The sequence below is a fragment of the Molothrus aeneus genome, chromosome 17 (assembly GCF_037042795.1).
Source record: "Molothrus aeneus isolate 106 chromosome 17, BPBGC_Maene_1.0, whole genome shotgun sequence".
NCBI classification, from domain to species: Eukaryota; Metazoa; Chordata; class Aves; order Passeriformes; family Icteridae; genus Molothrus; species Molothrus aeneus.
Window position 1 is genome coordinate 13,259,553 of NC_089662.1, and position 21,237 is coordinate 13,280,789.

General features: G+C 45.3%; 1 protein-coding gene across 1 annotated transcript; it reads right to left on the minus strand.

Moving 5' to 3' along the window:
- Positions 1 to 18,072: 18,072 nt before the first annotated feature.
- PFDN4 (prefoldin subunit 4) lies at positions 18,073 to 20,962 on the minus strand. Its single transcript, XM_066561510.1, has 4 exons — positions 20,765 to 20,962; positions 19,297 to 19,404; positions 18,727 to 18,870; positions 18,073 to 18,489 (listed from the first exon to the last, which is right to left on the minus strand). Exons 1-4 carry the CDS (start codon positions 20,786 to 20,788, stop codon positions 18,358 to 18,360), a joined length of 408 nt encoding a protein of 135 aa, XP_066417607.1. The 5' UTR covers positions 20,789 to 20,962; the 3' UTR covers positions 18,073 to 18,357.
- Between the last annotated feature and the right edge of the window lie 275 nt (positions 20,963 to 21,237).

The following is a 21,237-nucleotide window of genomic DNA, read 5'->3' on the forward strand; positions in this document are numbered from 1 at the left end:
CTTGTTGGGATGTATTTCTAATAAATGCAAACTAATAAATAAGGTATAATAAATAAATATACATTCTAATAAATAATTTATATCTATTAAATATATTCTATTATATATTTATTAAATATATTCTATTATATTATATATTTATTAAATATATTCTATTATATATTTATATTTTATTATTATAATTATTTATTCCATTATATATTTATATTTTATTACACATTATTTATTAGTCATGTATATAAATATACATGACTAACAAATAATGTATTTCTAATAGATGCAAACTAATGAATGCAAACCCAAAATGCCACTCAGTCAACAAAAGTCACCAGCGACCAAAAGGTTGTGGGTGGGAGAGCATTTCCTGTCATCCTGTTTGAAAGGGTTGTCAGTGCTGTGCATTTGGAGCTGCAAAAGAGTTATCAAAATACAAACTAAAATCAGAAAGTGTGTTCAGGCTCTGAGCTGTGCACGAGCTCTGCCATGGCAATTCGTGCTGCAATTACAGTTTGTTAAAAATACATCATTGCCTGGGGCTGAGCCATCTGCAGGGATTAACTCACCTCTGTGGACAGGCCAGGATGGCATCGACCTAAAAAAACAGAAATGGAGAATCCCTGAGGAGCTGGGGAGGGAATGGAGAATTCCTGAGGAGATGGGAAGGGAATGGAGAATTCCTGAAGGAGCTGGGAAGGGAATGGAGAATTCCTGAGGAGATGGGAAGGGAATGGAGAATTCCTGAAGGAGCTGGGAAGGGAATGGAGAATTCCTGAGGGGATGGGAGGGGAATGGAGAATTCCTGAGGGAGTTGGGAAGGGAATGGAGAATTCCTGAGGAAGTTGGGAAGGGGCTGGAGAATCCCTGAGGAGCTGGGGAGGGAATGGAGAATTCCTGAGGGGGCTGGAAGGGAATGGAGAATTCCTGAGGAGCTGGGAAGGGAATGGAGAATTCCTGAGGAGCTGGGAAGGGAATGGAGAATCCCTGAGGAGCTGGGAAGGGGCTCAGCCTGGAGCAAAGGAGGATCCCCAGGGATCTTTTCCCTCTCTGGAGTTCCCTGCCAGGAGGGGACAGGTCCCAGGGAACAGGGACAGGAGCAGAGGGAACGGCCTCAGGCTGGGCCAGGGCAGCTCAGGGTGGGCACAGCAGGAATTTCCCCATGGGAAGGGGCTCAGGAACTGGAACTGCCCTGGGAGGAGGTGTTTGGGGTGCCCATCCTGGAGGTGTCCCAGGAATTCCTGGAGGTGGCACTCAGAGCTCTGGGCTGGGGACAGGGTGGGGATCAGGCTAAAGTCACAAGATTCTGTGATTTACAGAGAAAAAAACCTCCAAAACTCAATCTACAGAAACCAAACTATTCTTTTCCCAACCCCACTGTTACTGTAAAATTACAATTACTGTGGCAAATAGATTGAACTGGAGAGCCCGCAATGAACAATATTTGGTAAACACATCTGTATTTCATGGGTTTGCCCTGCAAACAGCAGAGAACTCTGCAAGTCACACAACCATCAATCTTCTGCAGCATCACTTTGATTTTTGAGTGGTCTGAAGTGAGGGTCTAAGAGCCAATAAAGCATTTCAGATCATCTGGGATCCCTTGCTGGAATTTTAAGTGTGTTCCTCAAAGAGGAGAGTGGTGCTCGTGACCCTGGACTTCAATTGGCTTTAGTGGTTTCAATGCAAAAGAAAGTTAACCAGTCATAAAAAAAATGCTCCATGATAAACATGGCAGCCCAATTTGTATTCAGATACGACTTTTCTGGTCTAAAATAGAAAGCAAAGCAATTAGCCTGCAAGGGCATTAACTGCTGGGGTTATTCAGTGGATAATGAGCAAATGCAGCCACTTCCCTCTGCAGTGCTGTTTGTCACGGCCTTTCATGCATTCCCAGCACTAGGGTTTGTTTGCCACGATGGTGATTAACAACAGGATCAAACCCCACTCTCAGCTGCCCTACAAGACCAGGAAATTCATGGCAGGAGCAGCACTTGGCCCACTGCAATCCCTGAATTTCCAGCACAGCTCGGTTTGAGCACTGCAAAGCCTCTTCAAATAGTGCAGGAAGGGCTGTGAGCTTGACTTGGTGCCTTTTAAAATGTAAATAAGAAATTATCAGAGATCTTCAGCTCAGGGAATGCATGGAAATCAACAGTGTGTTCACTGAGGGAAATGCAGGAGTGATGGGAACAGCAGTGGATGACCCAGGGGAGAAGCACTGGGCAGAGCTGGGCAGGACAAGGACCCTCAAATAAACCCTGGACCCCTCCTGGAGGCACAGACAGGCAGAGCTCCACTGCAGCTGGACATGCCACGTGCACGGTGACACCCTCAGGAGGCACCCGAGGGCTTCAGAGGCAGGAATCCCAAATCTTCAGTGATTTAACCTGATTTGAATTGCGTTACTTTTCTTCTCCCGGCTTGGAATATTAATTGGGATTTTTGACAGATCAGTTTGCTGTCAGGGAGATGAAAGATATGCCTGTCAGGCAGTGTTTACGAGGCAGTCTTCAAGCTGGGAGAGAAAATTAAAACCATTACCATGCCACCAGTCTGAAGCCAAACTTAGTATCACACCGAATATTTTGCAATTAAACTGAATTAGAAGAAATGAAGGGAAGAATCCTTCACCTTGGCTGGAATTGGAGTTTTTACCTCAGCACATTGTCCAGTCACACTTAAATCACAGATTTGAGGAGAGGGGAGAGGGAAAGTGAGCTCACCAAAACATTCAGTGTTGTAAAATCATGTTTGCAGAGTTTTCTTACTCCAAACCCTCCAGGAATTTCTGCTGGGATCAGCTGGAGATGGAGCAGGGAGTGGAATCCTCGTCCTCTGGAGGTTCTGGATTGCTCCACTGAATAACCCCAGCAGTTAATTTCGCAGGTTAATTGCTTTGCTTTCTATTTTAGACCATATTTGAACCCAAACTGGGGTGCCAGAGCATTCTCGGGATGTTCTGGATTGCTCTGGGTGTGTGCTGCCAGCAGGAATTGTTCTCTCTGCTGCTTTTGCCCAAATTCTCACCCAGTTCTGCCTGAAGCACAGTTTGAGTCTTGAAAGGAATCTCCAGAGAGAAACAACAGCACCACAGACATCCCTCAGCTTCCTCCCCTCTGCCTCTTCCTCACCCAGGGGAGGCACAGTGGGATCAGCAGGAAGGGACCTGTGCCCACCCAGCGCTGCCCAGGGAGGAGCTCCAGGAGATTCCCAGTCCAGGACAGGGCCTGGATTCCCAGCCAGCCCCAGGATAAACCCCAGATTGATTCCCAGTCCAGGATAAATCCCAGATTCACAGTCCAGGACAAAGCCTGGATTCCCAGTCAATCCCAGGATAAACCCCAGATTCCCAGTCAATCCCAGGATAAACCCCAGATTCCCAGTCCAGGATAAATCCCAGATTCCCAGTCAATCCCAGGATAAATCCCAGATTCCCAGTCTAGGACAAATCCCAGATTCCCAGTCAATCCCAGGCCAAAGCCCAGCTCCAGCTGGGATCCCAGCTCAGCTCCCAGTGAGGAATGGTTTGGTTTATCTGGAGCCACCTTTCCTGGTTTATTTGGAGCCACCATTCCTGGTTTATTTTATTTGAAGCCACCATTCCTGGTTTATCTGAAGCCACCATTCCTGGTTTATTTGGAGCCACCATTCCTGGTTTATTTGGAGCCACCATTCCTGGTTTATTTTATCTGGAGCCACCATTCCTGGTTTATCTGGAGCCACCATTCCTGGTTTATTTTATTTGGAGCCACCATTCCTGGTTTATTTGGAGCCACCTTTCCTGGTTTATTTGGAGCCACCTTTCCTGGTGCTGGGCAGTAACTGGATGAGACAGGAGGAGCCCCCGGGCCCATCTGAAGCACTGAGGCAGAATAAGGGGATTTTCAGCCCTGGTTTGTGTCTGCAGCAGTGCCCAGGTTTGTCAGCAGTGAGTCAGGGCTCCTGACAGGCACAAAGGTCGATTTTCCCCTCCCTGAGCAGAGGAAACTGAGGCTGCTGACTCAAAATCACATTTCCAGTCACTGGCTTGGCTGATTTATCATGGGTTTTGTCCCAGCTTGAGCATGAAAAGCTGGAGCTGTTGGGAAGAGAGAACTGGGGTTTCAAATGCTCTCAAAAATTAATATTTGGTGTCTGCTTGAGAGTAAATTCAGAGTAAATGGGAAGGGCAGGTAGGGAAGGACAACACTGAGGGAAGGAGGAATGGGAAGAGAAATCTGGCGGGGTTTTAGCTCAGAAAAACTCCTCAAATCACAGAATGGTTTGGGTTGGAAGGGACCCTGAAGAGGGGTCCCACCCAGTCCAACCCCCTGCCATGGGCCTTCCACCAGCACATTTTGTATTTGTGATTGTTGGTTGGAATTACATTCCAGTTTAACCAGCCCCAGCTCCTTTTTCTCCCACAGCCTCGCTAACATTTCCTAGGCTGTGCTGCCACAGATTTTAGCAGATTCACAGTTTGATTGCCACAAGACTTCCCAAAGTAAAAAAACAAAGATAAAATCCCTCTTATGAGAGCTCAAGGCATTTAAAGTCTGTGTTGCAGCACGGAATACTGATATAAAAAATCCTTTGGAACGCTTTGGAAATTTGGGAGCATAAAACAAAGTCAGTATCTTCTTACCTCAACCCTGGCAATTTTGTGACAAGAGCAGGGGAACATTTTGTGGGGTTTGTAAGAGCTTTATTTAAAAAGGATTATCTACCACTACCCAAAAAGGTGTTTTAGAGGGAGGAATTCAGGGATTTAAGTACCTTTGTGCCCCTCTTTCAGCTTCAGACCTCAATCAAACCACACGTGAGCAAAAACCCAAAGTGATTTTTGCACTTGCTCATTCTGTGACCTGAACAGAGCAGGTGAGCTCAGGCTGGCACAGAGCAGGATTCACCCCTTGCAACCTGCTGGGATTTCAAACAGCAATATTTCATACAATATATATTTTATACAATATATATTTTATACAACCTGCTGGGATATCATACAGCAATATTTTATACAATACATATTTTATACAATATATATTTTTATACAACCTGCTGGGATATCATACAGCAATATTTTATACAATACATATTTTATACAATATATATTTTATACAATGTATATTTTATACAACCTGCTGGGATTTCATACAACAATATTTTACACAATATATATTTTAGAAAATATATATTTTATACAACATGCTTGTATTACATACAACAATATTTTACACAATATATATTTTAGAAAATATATATTTTATACAACCTGCTTGTATTACATACAACAGTATTTTACACAATATATATTTTATACAACACGCTTGTATTACATACAACAATATTTTACACAATATTTATTTTAGAAAATATATATTTTATACAACATGCTCGTATTACATACAACTATATTTTATACAATACATATTTTATACAATATATATTTTATACAACCTGCTGGGATCTAATACAACAATATTTTACACAATAAATATTTTATACCATATACATTTTCTACACCCCTCTCAGGTTTTGTACAGCCCAAGGCAGCACACTCCTGCTCTCTGGGTGCCTGTAAACCTTCCCTGGAGCTCTCTGGGTGGCTCAGGAGCTCAAAAGCCAGGCCAGACAATGCCAGTGCTGTAACAGGTGGTGATTTTCTTCTCCAGCCTGTTCATTTTGAGCTCTTCCAGCCTGGATGTTTGCAGGAAGAAAAAGGGAGAATCCAAGTTCCTTGTGCCAGTGGCTCATGCATTTTCAGCAGCCAGCAGAGGAATGAGTTCATTTGGAATTGAAATTAGCTCATTATAATTTCTTTTATTACTGGCTCCTGACCAAGCAAGAAATGCTTTCTAATATTCAGAACATGCTGCACAATTCATTGCTTTACAAACAATTGGAGAAAAAACAATATTGTGATCAGAAAATTATATTCTGGTTTGGGTTCAGTTAGACTAGGAACAGGAGTTGGAAAACATAGAGAAAGTCACAGCTTTTGGTGAAATTATTCCATGAGATTTGTGCTCCCCATGCTACTTGTAATATTTCAGCAGTAATTAATACAGCAGTGCTTTATGAACCTCCTTGCTGTCCTCTAATTAAGCTACACTGGCATTGCCTGTAAAGAAACAAAAAAAGAGAGAGAGAGAGAAAAACACTTTTCTGAGCATTTAAAAAACTCCGGCAAAAAAATTTTTTGCTTTCCACTGCAACACGGCCCAGGTGAGATTCTGACTGAAGAAAACAAAATTTGAATTTCTGGAGGGAATTTCAATGAAAAAATGGTCAAACCAAGGAGGGAGAGGATGGGAATAATGTCCTGCTTTTGCCACATGCATTCCCTGCCTCCCAAAATCCAACACCTGGAGGTGTGGATGTGCTCAAAGCAAAAATCTTCCCGTTTGTTATGCAGGCCCAGAAATTCCCTGATGTTCTGGAAACCCTGGCCCAGCTTATGTCAGAACTGGGATCCTCCAGAGCTGTTTTACTGCAGCCAGAGGTTAAAAAAACCCCACCAAAATCCCTCATGGCTGGAGCATCCCAGCACTGAGATAAGGAGCTAAATCCTTCTGAGGGCCAGCTGAAAGGACACATAATTAGATAAAAACAAATTAGGATTCTATTGAATTCTTTTAATGAAACATTCATTTCAGCAGCGGAGAGTGTGCATTAAGGTGTCAGAAATGTAAATGGCTGAAAGCACAATGGGGCATTAGGAAAAAAGCACATTATCCTGGTTTTACATTATCCAGGTATTGCATTATCCTGGTGAAGCGCAAACAACTCATGGGGGAAACAGATCCTTTCACAAAATTTACATTGGAACTGTCAGAATTAAGAAGATCTCTGAAGGATAATGTATAATGTCACCATTTTCTTAGTCAATATTTGACAAAAAGTCTTTTTTCCCCAGTTTCTCAGTGAAGTGAGACCCCTTTCCCTGTTCTGTTGTTGCTGTGCACACCAGGAGTGGGAATTTGATAAATGGATGATAAATGCCCTGCCCTTACTGGGAATCTCACCTCGTGCAGGTTTGATCATTGTCAGAAGAGCAGGCAAAGCCCACCCCACCTCACACAATAAATCTGTTTCCTCCCCATTTCTGAGCCCTCCACTGCAGAAATGAATGTTCCCCTTCAGCACCGGCAGGGCTGGGATTCCTCAGCAATGAGCAAAGTCTGGCAGGAGCCACAGGAGCAGTCCCGGGCCCAGAGAACCCAGGCTGCTGAAATTAAAAACTGCCTCTGGCTCCCGAGGGCCACAAGCAGTGAGAAAGAGCCTGAAATAAGAATTTAGCTGACAATCCAACTGCAGGAGCCCTCCTTCTGCCCCCAAAGGCTCCTCTTTGGACCCCAGCTGTGTTCACTGCCGTGGCAGAAAGCATTCTTTGGCTTCAAGCTGATTAAGTTTGACCCGGAAGTTAAGAGAAAAATGAATGTAGCATTCTGTTAATCCAATTTTTTTTTTTTTTTGCTAACCATCCAGCATCTCATACACAGCAAGCTGAAGAAGTGGGAACAGCTTAATAAAATATTACAGCTTGAGTTTAGTCCATGCTAAATTGAGAGGAATTCTATCAGAATTGCTGCTCCAGAGGTACAGAGGGGTCAAAACCACCACACTGCAGAGCTGCCTCCCTGGATTGCAGACAGCACCACGGGGAAAGAGACTGAGCTGAAAAATGACCTGTTTGGGGATGGAAGTGCCCCTGAGCCTCACAAAGAGGCATTTCCGCCCTCCTTTACTGGGGCTGTGCTCTGCCCTCGGGGATGGGCAGGGTTTAGCTCTGCCTTGCCCAGCAGCAGCGCTGGGGTTTTTGTTTTCAGCAGAGCTCAGGAGCGTCTGGGGGGCTGCAAAGGAGTTTTCAGACCAAAGGAGACACTCAGGGTGGGAATCGCATTTCTGACAGCAACACCTGTGGTGACCCCTCCGCGTCTGGAAGGATGGAGAAAGGCAGGCGTCCTGTATTAATTAATAATCTGTTTAACGAACAACTGGGTTGTCAATGCACAAGGAAATAGGAAGAAGGGAATCTGTGGGGACAGCAGGCTCCAGGGTGTTACTTTTGGGAATACATCTGAGCCTCAAGGTCTCACTGCAAAACCAAGTTCCCAACACCTGAACTCTGTCTTTTCATTGCTTCCTTCACCTAATTTTGAAGGCCAAACTTCACAATATCCATCACTTGAGGCTGTGAGCACCTCAGCCTGAAGAAGCTGGAGGAAAAATCCCTTTTTTGAGGCTGGAATTCCTGCATGCCCTGAAGCCCTGAGGGATGTTGAAGGTGTCTCACACCTATTTCAATCCCCGCCTCTGATTTTTTTGCATTTATTGACTTAGAGAATTAAACCAGCTGTTCTTTGGGAAATGAGGGCTGCTGAAAATGCCTTTACCTTGGCAGTAAATTCATCCAGAATTGTCCTTCCTTTGCTGCTTCTCCTCAACTCGCATCTTCCACGTGCCAAGAGCCTTCCTGATGGCTTTTGAAAGCGAGGGACAGCTCAGGTCCAAGCTGTGAGCCAGCTGAGTAATTCCTGTCCTGCCTTCTCAAGGGTCTGAAAGAGATTTCCCTGCCAGACAAGCAGGAGGCAGAGAGGTTCATTAGTGCAATTATGGGTTTTGAGGATAAGTGCAGGAAAATGGGAAATAGAAGGGCAGAACATGGGATAGAGAAATCCTCAGCATCACCTGTGCTTCATGTTCAGTGCTGAGCATTAACCCCAACCCCTCTGGAAACTGTTCAGGGAATTACTCAGTGCTTTAAATCAGTGCCATTGTCCTGTGCAAGTCAGAGGGAATTTGCAGACTGACACTGGTCCTTTACCCTTCAGGGCTGTAACCTGGAGAATTTTACCTGCTTCTGATTTTAAATACTTCAATTGCACACCTGATTTCCAAGAGCCCGGCAGAGATAGAAAGCTGGAAAATCACTTACAGGACCTGGTTCACTGCCTGTTTATTCCATTTGGTGGAAATAGTGTCTGAAATACTAAAATACTGAAATACTGTCAGGATAATTTAAAAATATCCCATATAAAAATACTTAAGATGATGATTAACTGTTAGAAATGAGATTGATACCACTTGATTGCTGTGTAACTTCAGATATTTAAAATTCCCCAGATTTGTGCATGCAAATGCTCAGCCCTGTAGCTCTATTAGGAGCAAACAGGATTTATTATGTGAGCTGTCAGCTCCTTTGATCTGTGCATTCACTCAAATGCTCTTTGCAGGCAAGTGCAATTACACATGTAAAGTGCAGAGGAAAATGGATTAAACAGGTTTGGAACCTCTCAGAAAAAAATTACCCCATGTACATTTTAAGCCACCCTTTTCACAGCAGCTGAAATAAATTCTGTTTCTTTTAGAAGTGTAAAACTCTATTTATTTTAGAAGTGTATTACAGTTGGCAAAAATCCACTCCAAAATTACCAGGGGTTGGGATTATGATATATTGGTTTACACATGATTTTGGGAACTGAGGCATCTCTGAGTTCAAGGACTACACAACCAGGATCAGCCTCCAGAAACTGTAACTCCTTTATGAAAAATTTGATTGTTTTTTTGCTTAATTTTTTTTTTCAAAGCCCTACAAAGATGTCCTGTCCAGCTGCAGCAAAGTTAATGGAAAGTCAGGCTGGAGAATTGTAATTAAAGGCGATGTGCAGCAGCAGGAGGGGTGAAGGCAGAGTGGGCTCTGACCCAGGCACTGAATCGTTCCTGGAGAGGATCTGAGCATTTCCCCAACCCAAAGAGCCCAAATTCATCAGTGCCAGAGAGAACAGAGACGGCTGAGCAAGGTGGGTGTGCAGCCAATGACCTGGGCACAGGGGGTGATTAAAGCTTCACTCAGCACTTCAGGAACTCTGATCCACCGCCCTGTCTCTTCAGTGATGCTCTGCTCATTAAACCTGCACCATCGTTAGCTCATTAACGGCTCAGAATGCAAATGAGAGCAACCAGAGGCAAGTTCATGTCCCTGTGGCTGTGAGGAGCGCTCAGAGCCGGGCTGGTAATTTTTTACAACTGCAATTATTAGAGTGGTTCTGTCAGTGAAAGCAGCTCCAAAAAATGAAAATGAAAGCTAACAGGAATTAATATTGCCCTCTTAAATAGCCAACAAATTGCTGTTCTGAAAGGTACAGCTCACAGTGCTGGTGGCTCTAATTTCCTGAACCAAAAGGTGCCCTTTTTTCTGTTCTGATACAGAAAAAATCCTCTGTGTCTCCTCACCAAGGCTGCAGCACTCTGAAACACAGGGACAGAAAAACCTGGGGAAAACCTGGAATGATTTGTGCCCAATAATGAGTCACCCACAAGGATGAGTGCCAGGGGCGTTTGTCCCCAGCTCTGCAGCCTGCTTGGGCCGCAGGAGGAGCAGTAAAGAGGAATCCTGATGGTATCAATCTCATTTCTAACAGTTAACCATCATCTAGGTATTTTTGTATGGGGAGTGATAGGATATTTTTTAATTCTCCTGACAGTATTTCAGCTATTTCAACCAAAGGAAATAAACAGGCACTGAACCAGGTCCTGTAAGTGATTTTCCAGCTTTCTGTCTCTGCCGGGCTCTTGGAAATCAGGTGTGCAGTTGAAGTATTTAAAATCAGAAGCAGGTAAAATTCTCCAGGTAAAGCCCCCACACTCCCAGATCTGAGCAGTGCCCGTTTCCAGGCAGTTCAGCTACCTCTAAAAATGACTCCACTTTTACAAGTCCCAGAGCAAAGGAGTTCATTAACAGGACACTTAATCGCGTTTCCTGGCACCAATACATCAGCTACAGGTGTGATTTCCATTAACATCCTCCAATATTTTTATTTTTCAGGCCTCTGTAGTAGTGCTGCTAATGGAGTTGAGAAGAAGAGATCATTTTCTTGCTGCAGTGAGTCTCTGTGATTAAGTGCTCAGGCCCTGGTAACAAATGAATGCAACAACCTTTAAATCCTTGCCATACAGACAAATTAATGCATTTCTCATAATAATATTGCTGGGAATCCAGACAGGCCTGTGCATCTTTGTGGCTTTCTCTGCATGAGTCAGATTTACACCGCTGCACTGGGGGGGAAAAAATAAGAGAAGGGCTGGGATGACAAGTGGATAAACAAGTTAAAATAAAAATACCATTTGCACTGTGCCATTTGTGTGTTGCCAGCACGCACATAATTCCAGAAATTACTGAGGATAAATCCATTCCAGGGGTCCTGGTGCTGCCTCCCCATTTTGTTTTGGAATTTGCATGGCAGAGGCACCCAGAGCAAAGTCCCGGTGCTGCTCCAGCACTGCTCCCATTTCAGTTTGCTGCCGGTGTTACAGCCTCATTTCCAAATCCCTTGTGCTAACAGTGCTTGAGCCTTAATTGCACGTTTAATCATCAGCATTGCAGCGTGGCTCGGGGAGGCTGGGTGGGAAAATCCAGGGGGCAAAGGCAGCAGAGCAAATCTAACGGCAGAGGGAGGGAAAAGAAGTCATTTTCTGGTTTGCAGAAAATGTTAAATGTGTTTTTCAGCCAGTGGTGGATTGAGATCCCTGGATATATCAGCTTTGTGCTGCTGGATGCTCTGTGCTTACTGGAACTAATTATCTACAAATTTATCTGTTTACCTACAATCTAAAGGGCACACTGCCATCATTTAAACTCAAGCACTAAAAATGAAAAGAAAAATTGAGCTCTGGACTCAGATCTTTGTGTTGCTGGCTGAGTTCTTTTAAAGCTCTGCATTGCAAATCCTCACCCCACACAAGAAATGTTCTGTGTTTGAAGGAAAAGACAGATTTTTCACTTGATAATTACAATACTTGACTGCAAACAGAAAATCCATCCCATCCACAGGTTCTCTGAAGCCAGCATTTCAAGAGTCTCAAAGAAGTTGCTAAATCACTTCAGTCACCGAGGAAATAAAGGTGACACAGTTGGTGAAATAATGAACTGAAAGTGGGAGCTGGGATGTTGATGCTGAGATGTCAGAACTGCAATTCCTGTCTCAGTGCCTGATCTCCTGCAGCATAATTATTTTGAGAAAAGTCAAAATCAGATTTGAAAACAGTCCACAGACAATAGAATGAGTCTCACTACAGGTTTGTTACTGACACTTCCTCCTCCAGTCTTTTGGTGGCCGTGTAACTTCTGAAAAATGAAACTCTGACTTCATAACTGAGCTGCCAGCTCCAATCATTTTGTTAGAACTGGGTAAAAATACATCTCACTTCTTCAGAAAAAGTTGTCTTTTTCTCACTGGAAAGCAATTTGTTCAGCAAAACTTTAGAAGCTTTTTCTAAATAACCCAAAGGGATGAAGCTGGTCTGGAGGCTGCCCAAAAAGAGGATGAAGGACACAATCCAACCCCGTGTCTGACACTGGGAATGGGTTTGCTTTGGTATCCAGCTAAATTCTGCACTCTACCCCCAGAAAATCAATTCCTCCTGTGGTTTAACTGCCACCAAGCCCAAATTGATCCTGCAGGGGAAAACTGGAGTGATAAATGAAGGCGGGTTTGACCTTTTCTCTGCAATCTGGCATTACAGAGATGAGCACCTCTGAACCAAGGCTGGCTGTACTGCATCCCCCAAGCCCGGGTGGGAACAGCATCCCTGCCTTTCCTGGGAACCCTGGAACCCCTGTCCTGGGGCTCTCAGAGCTTTGCTTTGCTGGCAGCCACACGCAGCTCCTCAGCCCGACCACGGCATCCCCGGCAGAAATTCCTGGTGGGAATGCCCAGCCCTGCTGACACCACCCTGCCTGAGGCTGTGCTTCTCCCTCCTTTCCCTGGGGGATTTTCCTGCCCCTGCTCTGCTGACATTTCCCTCTTCCAGGTCACCAAATGCCATCAGATTTGGAAATCTGGACTTGCCCTGCCCTGCACACACACAGAGCAGCCCAGGGAAGGGCTGGAGTGATCCCCGTGGCTGCAGATCCCCGGAATCCTGATGTGCCTCACAGTGATTGAAAGGAAAACTCCTTCCTTTCCAATGATGAGCAGATGAAATCTCTCCTGAGCCCGATGAATTATCAGGAGCAAATCTGTGCCTTCTTGATAAATCACATAAAGCATCTACTTTGCAACCTTCAATTTAATCTACAGACTGATACCATATTGCTCCAAGCTTTGTATCTTAAAAAAAAAAAAAACCAGGAAAGATGGACAGGCTGTGCTAATGGTATTTGACAGCTCTTTGTCCAAGAGAACAGCCTCCAATAATGCATTTCCAAAGAGCAGAGATTTCCCTGGCTAACGTTTGCTGGGAGTTCAGATGACAAAATGACAGGGATAAAGGTTTCCTACCCCGGGTTTATCACCAGCCCAAGCCTCTCAGATCGAGCTCAGCAGCAGCTTTGTGGGTTTTTTGTGTCTATGTTCTTGTTTTGGTGGGGCACTTACCAGCAAATCAGTGGAACAGCCCGACAGAGAGGAGGTTTAGATGGGAGATTGGGAGGAAATTCCTCCCTCCCAGGGTGAGGAGGCTGCCCAGAGGAGCCTGTGGTGGTTTTCCTTCATTTACAAATATTTTATAGCTTTAACTGTTAGCTTGGCTTGGATTAGGGACGGAGCAGGTTGGATCTGGGTGTGTAAACTGCTCAGAGCTGCATCCAGAGCCTCATCCAGCCCAGCCCTTTTCTCTCCCTCTATTGACATTTCCTCAATCAATGGGGGCTCAGAGCTGGAGATAACTCAGGTAGCCAGGGCTCCGTGTGCATTCCTGCTCACACAGCCCTGGTGTGAGAGAAAAACCCAGACAAAAACATGGCCCGAGCCCCCACACCTTGTGTGTCATTTTTGGGGCTTCCAGTCGGTAGATGGAAATGCAAATTTGCATTTACTTATTTTATATAAATAAATAAATAAATAAATAAATATATATATATATATAAAAAATTAAATGCAAATTTGCATTTCCATATATATATATATATTATAAGTAAAGTATAAATATAAGAAATTAGGGATTTGGAAATGAGATGTAACACTGACATCAAACTGAAATGGTAAAGTATATATATATATATAAGAAATATATCTTCAACTGTAGATCTGTCAAATTAACAAATAAATTGAGGAGTAAAATAAATTCTGCAGTTGATTTTCCTACTTGTCTAAAACCAAGTATCGTGACTGCAATGAAATGTGTCATTGGGACCAAAATTCTTCTACAATGAAGTCCATTTTGTTCCTTTGGATAAAAATAGGAATTTTTAATATTTAGGTTTTAAAATAGCAATTTTGAATATTTAGATTTCGCTGCACACGTGTTGCAGCGGCATTTTCTGCAAAGTAAAAGTCAACTCTTAGAAATGCCATCCTGGACATCTCCAGCTGACCCACGACTCCTCAGGAGCTGAAATGAGCACAGGGATTTGGTTTAGGTGGCACACACACAGCAAACACCTGAACACCAAACAGACCCCTACAAACAGTGACAAGCTTTGGGTTTAAGCCTTTCCCAGAGGCTGTTTGATCCCTGATATGTCCAACATTGGTGCTGGGAGACATTTTTGGGAGCAAACCAAAGCTCTTCTGGCTGAACTTTTAACAGCAGGATTACAAACTGGAGGGGAAAGTGCTTTCACAGCAGCAATGGAACTGAGTGGTTTATTATTTTCCCCCCAAGTGTTAATAAAAAGCAGTGTTGGAGATACCAGCAGTCCTTGGCCATGTGTGCTGGGATTAATGATTTTCCTCTGAGTTGACTGTACCCAAAGGCAGCCAGTTTTATCTTATAAATAAATATATTTTGTGTACTGCAGGTTGTTGGTCAGAGGCCAGGCCTTACACAGGAGCTTGGTTAAATTCAGACAAATCCCAGATACCCAAGAGACAGCAGAAATTTAAACTCTAACAGAATTTAAAACCCCCAAAGCTGTGTGTTGTAAGTCTGGTGTGCACAGCCCTGTTTGTTACAGAAAAGGCAGGAAAAGCACCCAAATTTGATGATTTGATGGAATTCCAGACTGTGCTTGAAGGGTAAAACTTGGCAGACTCTAAAACTCCACTGAACAAGGCTTTTCCTCCCTTTGCTGTGTTGAGAAATCCAACAGGAATTTTTCCTTAAGGAATGGCTGGGAGCAGTCCTGGCCTAGTGTGGAGTCCAGCACTGAGCACATCTTGATGTTCTCCTCATGTTTATAATTTTTTATTCCACCTTTTATCAGCTGGATGAAAGTCCCCTTAATGCAAACCTGTTCCATCTCCTGCTGGGGGAATCCTCCCTGGCCTGTGTTTGGTGTTCTGTGCAGCCCCACCAGCAGCCAGAGTTTCATTAGAAAGTAATTTGGTTTTCTGTGTGACTCACACAATCTAAATAAAGACAAAGTTGGTTGTAAATAATTTCTGTCAGGCCTTATTATGCCTATATATATATATTCATATTTTTTTCTCTCTCATGAATCAGGCTATTAGAATAACATTAGAGAAATTATCTGAACCACTGACTCATGCAAACCAAACTGCTCAGTTCTGTTGTTCCTACAGAAATGTGGCTTCAATATTCAGAATTCAGTCTCTTTTTGCCCTTGGATGTGATTTTATTACCACAAAATTATCAGTCCTTCAGATACACACCATTTCCTGTAATTACTGAATAATTATCCACCACATTTGCATGGTGGAGTGTAAAGGGAGCCCAGATCTGCTCTAAAAAATGGGGATTAATAAACGTTCCACTGGAGATCATCCTGTGGGAAACATTTTTGTATCAGAGGTACAGAATCACAAACCAGCCTTGCAAACCCCTGAAGTGCAGGAATTGATCCCATGGTGTTTGACAGAGGTTTTACCAAGCTCTAAAAATCTGGGAGCTCCTTGACAGCAGGCACCAATATGAGCTGAATTTCACCTGTATTTTACTGCTTTAACTGCTGCAGCCAAGTGAAAAACCAGCCATGGGTGACTCTGTGACTTGCAAAACAAAACCTGCATTGAAATTATATTTTCAGATGAAAATAAAGCTGAAAAGGTGATTCCACGAGTAAGGGATCCTCAGCCCAGCGCTCCAGAAGCCCTGAGATGAAAGAACAGCACTTTGTGACACATTCCATCCCCCAGGTGCCTGCACATGTCCCTCCCTTGCCAACACAGAGAAGGACAATAAACTCTTGGCATTCTGACCAGGACATTTCCACATTTATCCTGCCAAGTGCACCTGAATGATTCATGAAGTGGTCAGGGGTGAAGAGAGCACCAGGGCTTGGTTCATGGGCTCCTATCACAGCTCTCCTGTTCAGCTAAAGGAAACATTATTAGAGATAAAAGATTCCAATCTACCAAAAATAAAAAGTCCTCAGAACATGGGGAGCTGAACAGAGTAAGTGCCAACTCAGAAACAATTGCAGATCCTCATGACAGAAAGGTTATTAAAAAGCAAAACCAGGATGCTGTCAAATACTTCCAAGCAGCTGATGCACCATCTGCAAAGTCACTTCTACAATGACAACTCCAGAATAAAAAAAAGTGTTTCCTGCATGTTCTGCTTTACACATATAAAAATACCAAATGATAGCTTGGCACAGGAGCTCTGCAAAATACAAGAATTCAGAGGCTGAGCTGAAAAACACGGAGATGTAACGACTTGCAAACACAATTGGCCAGAGCACACGAGGAAATTGGACATCCCAGGTGCAAAAAAGCCCTCCCATTTCTGTAGCAAGGACTAAGCCAACAGGAAAAATGTATCACACCCGTAAAACCCTAAAGGGAGAGAAAATAAGGGGAAAAACAGATCTGTGGCACTGAGCAATCTTCCCTAAACACCAGCACTGTGTTTATGGCCAATCCCAATTTCAGGATCAAAAAGCAGCAAGTTCTCCCCACCCTGCCATGGCAGGAGGGTTGGAAATAAAATCATCATAAAATCATCTTGAAGGTCCCTTCCAACCCAAACCAGTCCAAACCCTTTTTATTTCCCCACAACAAAGCCACATCCACGCTGAGGCCTGGCTGGAAGCGACGATGATTTGAAATCCCTGCAGAGCTGTGAAATCCCTGCACAGCAGTGACTCTGGAGCTGCCACCATGCAATCAGAGCTCCCTCCCTCCCTGCCAGCAGCAGTGGCACTGCCAGCCTGGCACGGGCTGGCCCAGAACGGGCGTTCCCAGGTCTGTGATGCCATCTGCTGGTGCTCCTCGTGCTGGGTCAAACTCCAGCAGCTTCCACCTGGAACAAAACACCCACGCCTGGCATGGATATATTTTATGAAAAATCTTTTTGCCAGGATTTTTCTCCTGAGAAGCCTGAGAGGCCTAAGAAATGAAATACAGACAACGGTTATCTGCTGCTGTGGAATGCAACAGGTGCATCTGGGATTGGTCTCATGTGGTTGTTTTTAATTAATGGCCAATCACAGTCCGGCTGTCTCAGACTCTCTGCTCAGTCACAAGATTTTATTATCATTCCTTTCCTTTCTTTGCTAGCTTGCTGATGAAATCCTCTTTCTTTAGTGTAGTTTTAATGTATCATTTTCTTTTAATATAATATATATCATAAAATAATAAATCAGCCTTCTGAAACATGGAGTCAAGATTCTCATCTCTTCCCTCATCCTGGGACCCCTGTGAACACCACCACCCACCCCTCTTTTGTGTTTTCTTTGGCTATAAAGACAAATTAAGCCAATGAAGACATTTAAAAATTACATTCAGCTCCTCCTAGTGATGGGGGCACAGATCAGGGATTGATGCTGGCACTGCAACAAAACCTATGAACAACTATGACATCAATTTGCCACACAAATATGGATTTAGGAACTGCTCAGGAAAATTAGAAATTAAGACTCAGAATTGTGACTTGCAGCACTTTTTGGGATTCCCAAATACAAAGCAGTAAATGAGTGAATATGGGGGCTCCAAAAGCTTTTCCTCACTACCAAAGTGAGCTTTAAAGAGCCCTTGTTTGTCCTCTGGCAAATTCCTGACACCTGAGCTGAGGGTGAAACACAGAGGACGAATCTGGGAGCTCCAGGAGGGCTGTTAAAAACACCTGAACAGCATCACTCTGTCATCATGTCCCCTGTGTCACACAGCTTTTATCCAACAGCCACTCCCACATTGCCTCCTTCCATTTGTTCTGAACCTTTTCATGAGTGGAAAACAAAACCCAGGAAACTCCCAATACATGCCTGGCTTTATTGCCTTAATAACCAATGCAGATATTCCAATCTTGATGCTTTACCAGCAAGGTGAAGTCAGTGTTTTCCTGAATAAATAAATAACTGCAATAACCAAAATAAGAAAGTTCTTATTAAATATACAGAACTTTACAGAAGTAAAAAAAACCAACAAACCAATGAAAAGAAAGGGATGGATTTTCTGTTCTCAAATATAATTGCAGCAATGTTATCAAAACATTTAATAACCTAAGGGAAGGTTGGGTGTTGTGTTTAGAAAAGCTTTAACTGTCCTCAGCCTCCAGGTTTATGTTATTTCCAAACTTTGCATAGAGCTGCACTTTGAGGTCAGACAACACGCTCTGGATGGACTCCACTCGGGATTCCAGCGCTTCGATTTCCTCCTGCAAACTCCTCTGAAAGAGAAAAAATAAACAAAAATCAATTGTGCACAACCAACTAAGCCAGGTTTGTCAGCACACAGAACCAACCACGAGGTGCCTCTTTTCCAGCTCATCCCAGGTCTGGCTGCAGGGTTTATTGCTGGAGTGCCTTTGGGGTGACTGAAATCCTAAATCCAGCATCAGCTTCAGCCTGTGACAGCTCCAGAGGATGCACAGGTCCCACCCCAGGGCCCAGCAGCTCAGACAAACCTTGGCCTCCTCCAGCATCTCCTGAGTCTCCTCCAGGGAGTGACTGATGAAGACATCCCCAATCTGGTAGGGAATCAGGTGGGAGTCAGCATCATCCAGCAGCATGATGTCATCACAGGCATCCTCCAGGTTCTGCAGCTGCTTCTGTTTGCCAGGACACAGAGAGAGGCTCCCTGTGAAAAGCCTTTCAATGGACACACTGCCACAGCTGGGTAAGGAACCCACAGAGGCTGGGTTTGGGGAACAAATCCCACCCACCACCAGGACATCCAAGAGATCGCTTTCAGAGCTGGAATTCAGCAACTCAATCCAGCCCTCATTATCTGTCATTAACAGAAAAATTATCTATCCAGGCAAGGGCAATACACCAGATTTAAATGTCACTAATATCTGATATTAGTGACATTTATTAATTAATCTGATATTTTACCATTATCTATTTCCAAAGTATCAGAAACCTCATATCAGATCCCAAGCATTACTTAAACTCACAGTAACTCACTGCTGCTAATTTTCTATGTTCCGGGTGAAAACCCAATGAAAAGTTCATGAGATCTGAAGCAAATATACCTTTTTCACTTCTATTTCTTCTTTCAGCTCTGTGATCCTGCTGGTGTTTCTTGCAAACTTGTTAATTTTCTGTTGATCTTCAAAGGTGACATTGACATCTTCTGCAGCCTGCAAGGAGGAGAGGTCAAAATGATGATTTCAGTTCTTACATTAACTTGAGTCTCCCTGCAAGGATACTCCTACAAAGTGATGGAAAACAACCTGACAGCCACCACATTCTGCTTATGCACCTGGCTGCTCAAAGTGCCTCTTCAAGGACGCCAGAAATACCCACATTTAGCTGGGTACATCCAATTAAAACATTGGCCAGCCACGGCATCCTAAAGGAAATGTTTCCTGGACACTGATGGCTGAACTGGACACCCTGCTCTGAGTTTTCTCTGCAGAGACACCATGAACAGGAGCAGTTAGTGACATGCAAAGCAGAATGGCTTCAAAGGGACAGAGAGGAGGGTTGGATGGGATATTGGGCAGGAATTGTGCCCTGGCAGGGTGGTGAGAGGTGCCCAGAGCAGCTGCGGCTGCCCCTGGATCCCTGGCACTGCCCAAGGCCTGGACAGGGCTTGGAGCAGCCTGGGACAGAGGAAGGTGTCCCTGCCACGGCAGGGGTGGGATGATGGAACAGGACGAATTTTAAGCTCCTTTCCAACCCAAGTCACGATGATGACGACTCCATAACTATCCACCCTCCCAGAGAATAAATTTCTCCTCACACCCACCCTGACCTTGCCCTTGTTTTCAACGAGCCGCACCAGCAGAGGCTCCACAAGGCCACTGACCCCGGGGGACAAGCGCTGTGCCGGGGCCCGATCTTACAGCCCGACCACAGGGCCCGATCTCACGGCCCGACCCCAGGGCCCGACCCCAGAGCCCGATCCCAGGGCCCGATCTCACAGCCCGACCCCAGGGCCCGACCCCAGGGCCCGATCTCACAGCCCGATCCCAGGGCCCGATCCCAGGGCCCGATCTCACAGCCCGATCCCAGGGCCCGATCTCACAGCCCGACCCCAGAGCCCGATCCCAGGGCCCGATCTCACGACCCGATCTCACAGCCCGACCCCAGAGCCCGATCCCAGGGCCCGATCTCACAGCCCGACCCCAGAGCCCGACCCCAGGGCCCGATCTCACAGCCCGATCTCACAGCCCGATCCCAGGGCCCGATCTCACAGCCCGATCCCAGGGCCCGATCCCAGGGCCCGATCTCACAGCCCGATCCCAGGGCCCGATCTCACAGCCCCATCCCACGGCCCGATCCCACGGCCCCATCCCAGCGCCCTCAGCTCCCGAGCGGCGGCCGCGCCGTTCCGGGCAGGGCTTGACCCGGCCGCGTCTGGGGCTGCGGGGGGCTCCGGGACACAGCGGCCCGGGGAGCCGCGGAGGAGCTGAAAGCTCCTCGGGAGGGATGGAACCCCGGCGGGAAGGGACCAAACGCTGTTCCAAAGGACCGAATCGCCGCGGGCCTGCTCACCGCCTTCTTCATGGTGGCAGCCATGTTGGCGCTGAAGCATCCATGGGGGGCTGAACCATCCGCCCTGCGCGCAGAGGAGGGGCACGGGAAAAAGAAGAAAGAGGAGGGAAAACTCCAGGAAGCGGCCGCGACTCTGTGAAAATCGGGGATTCTCTCTATTCGTAGCACGGCGGGATGCCCCGAGCGGCCTCGGGGCACGGAGGGAATGTGAAGGCGCCCCCGCGGCGCTTGGTACGGCCCGGTGGGAGGGGCGGGAGGCGGCTTCGGGGCGCTGGTCCGCCAGGGGGCGCCATGAGACGGGATCCGATCCATGGGGCGGGATAATGGATATCGGGATATGGGGGTAATGGGATATCGGGATATTTATCGGGATAATAATGGGATATCGGGATATGGGATATCGGGATATCGGGATATTTATTGGGATAATGGGATATCGGGATATGGGGATAATGGGATATCGGGATATTTAT

Coding starts and splice junctions, on each gene's coding strand:
- PFDN4 (XM_066561510.1), bottom strand. CDS start 20,788: ATGGCTGCCACCATGAAGAAGGCG. Junction 19,405..20,764: donor CTGCCACCATGAAGAAGGCG/GTGAGCAGGCCC, acceptor TCCTCCTTGCAG/GCTGCAGAAGATGTCAATGT. Junction 18,871..19,296: donor AAGAAATAGAAGTGAAAAAG/GTATATTTGCTT, acceptor CCTGGCAAACAG/AAGCAGCTGCAGAACCTGGA.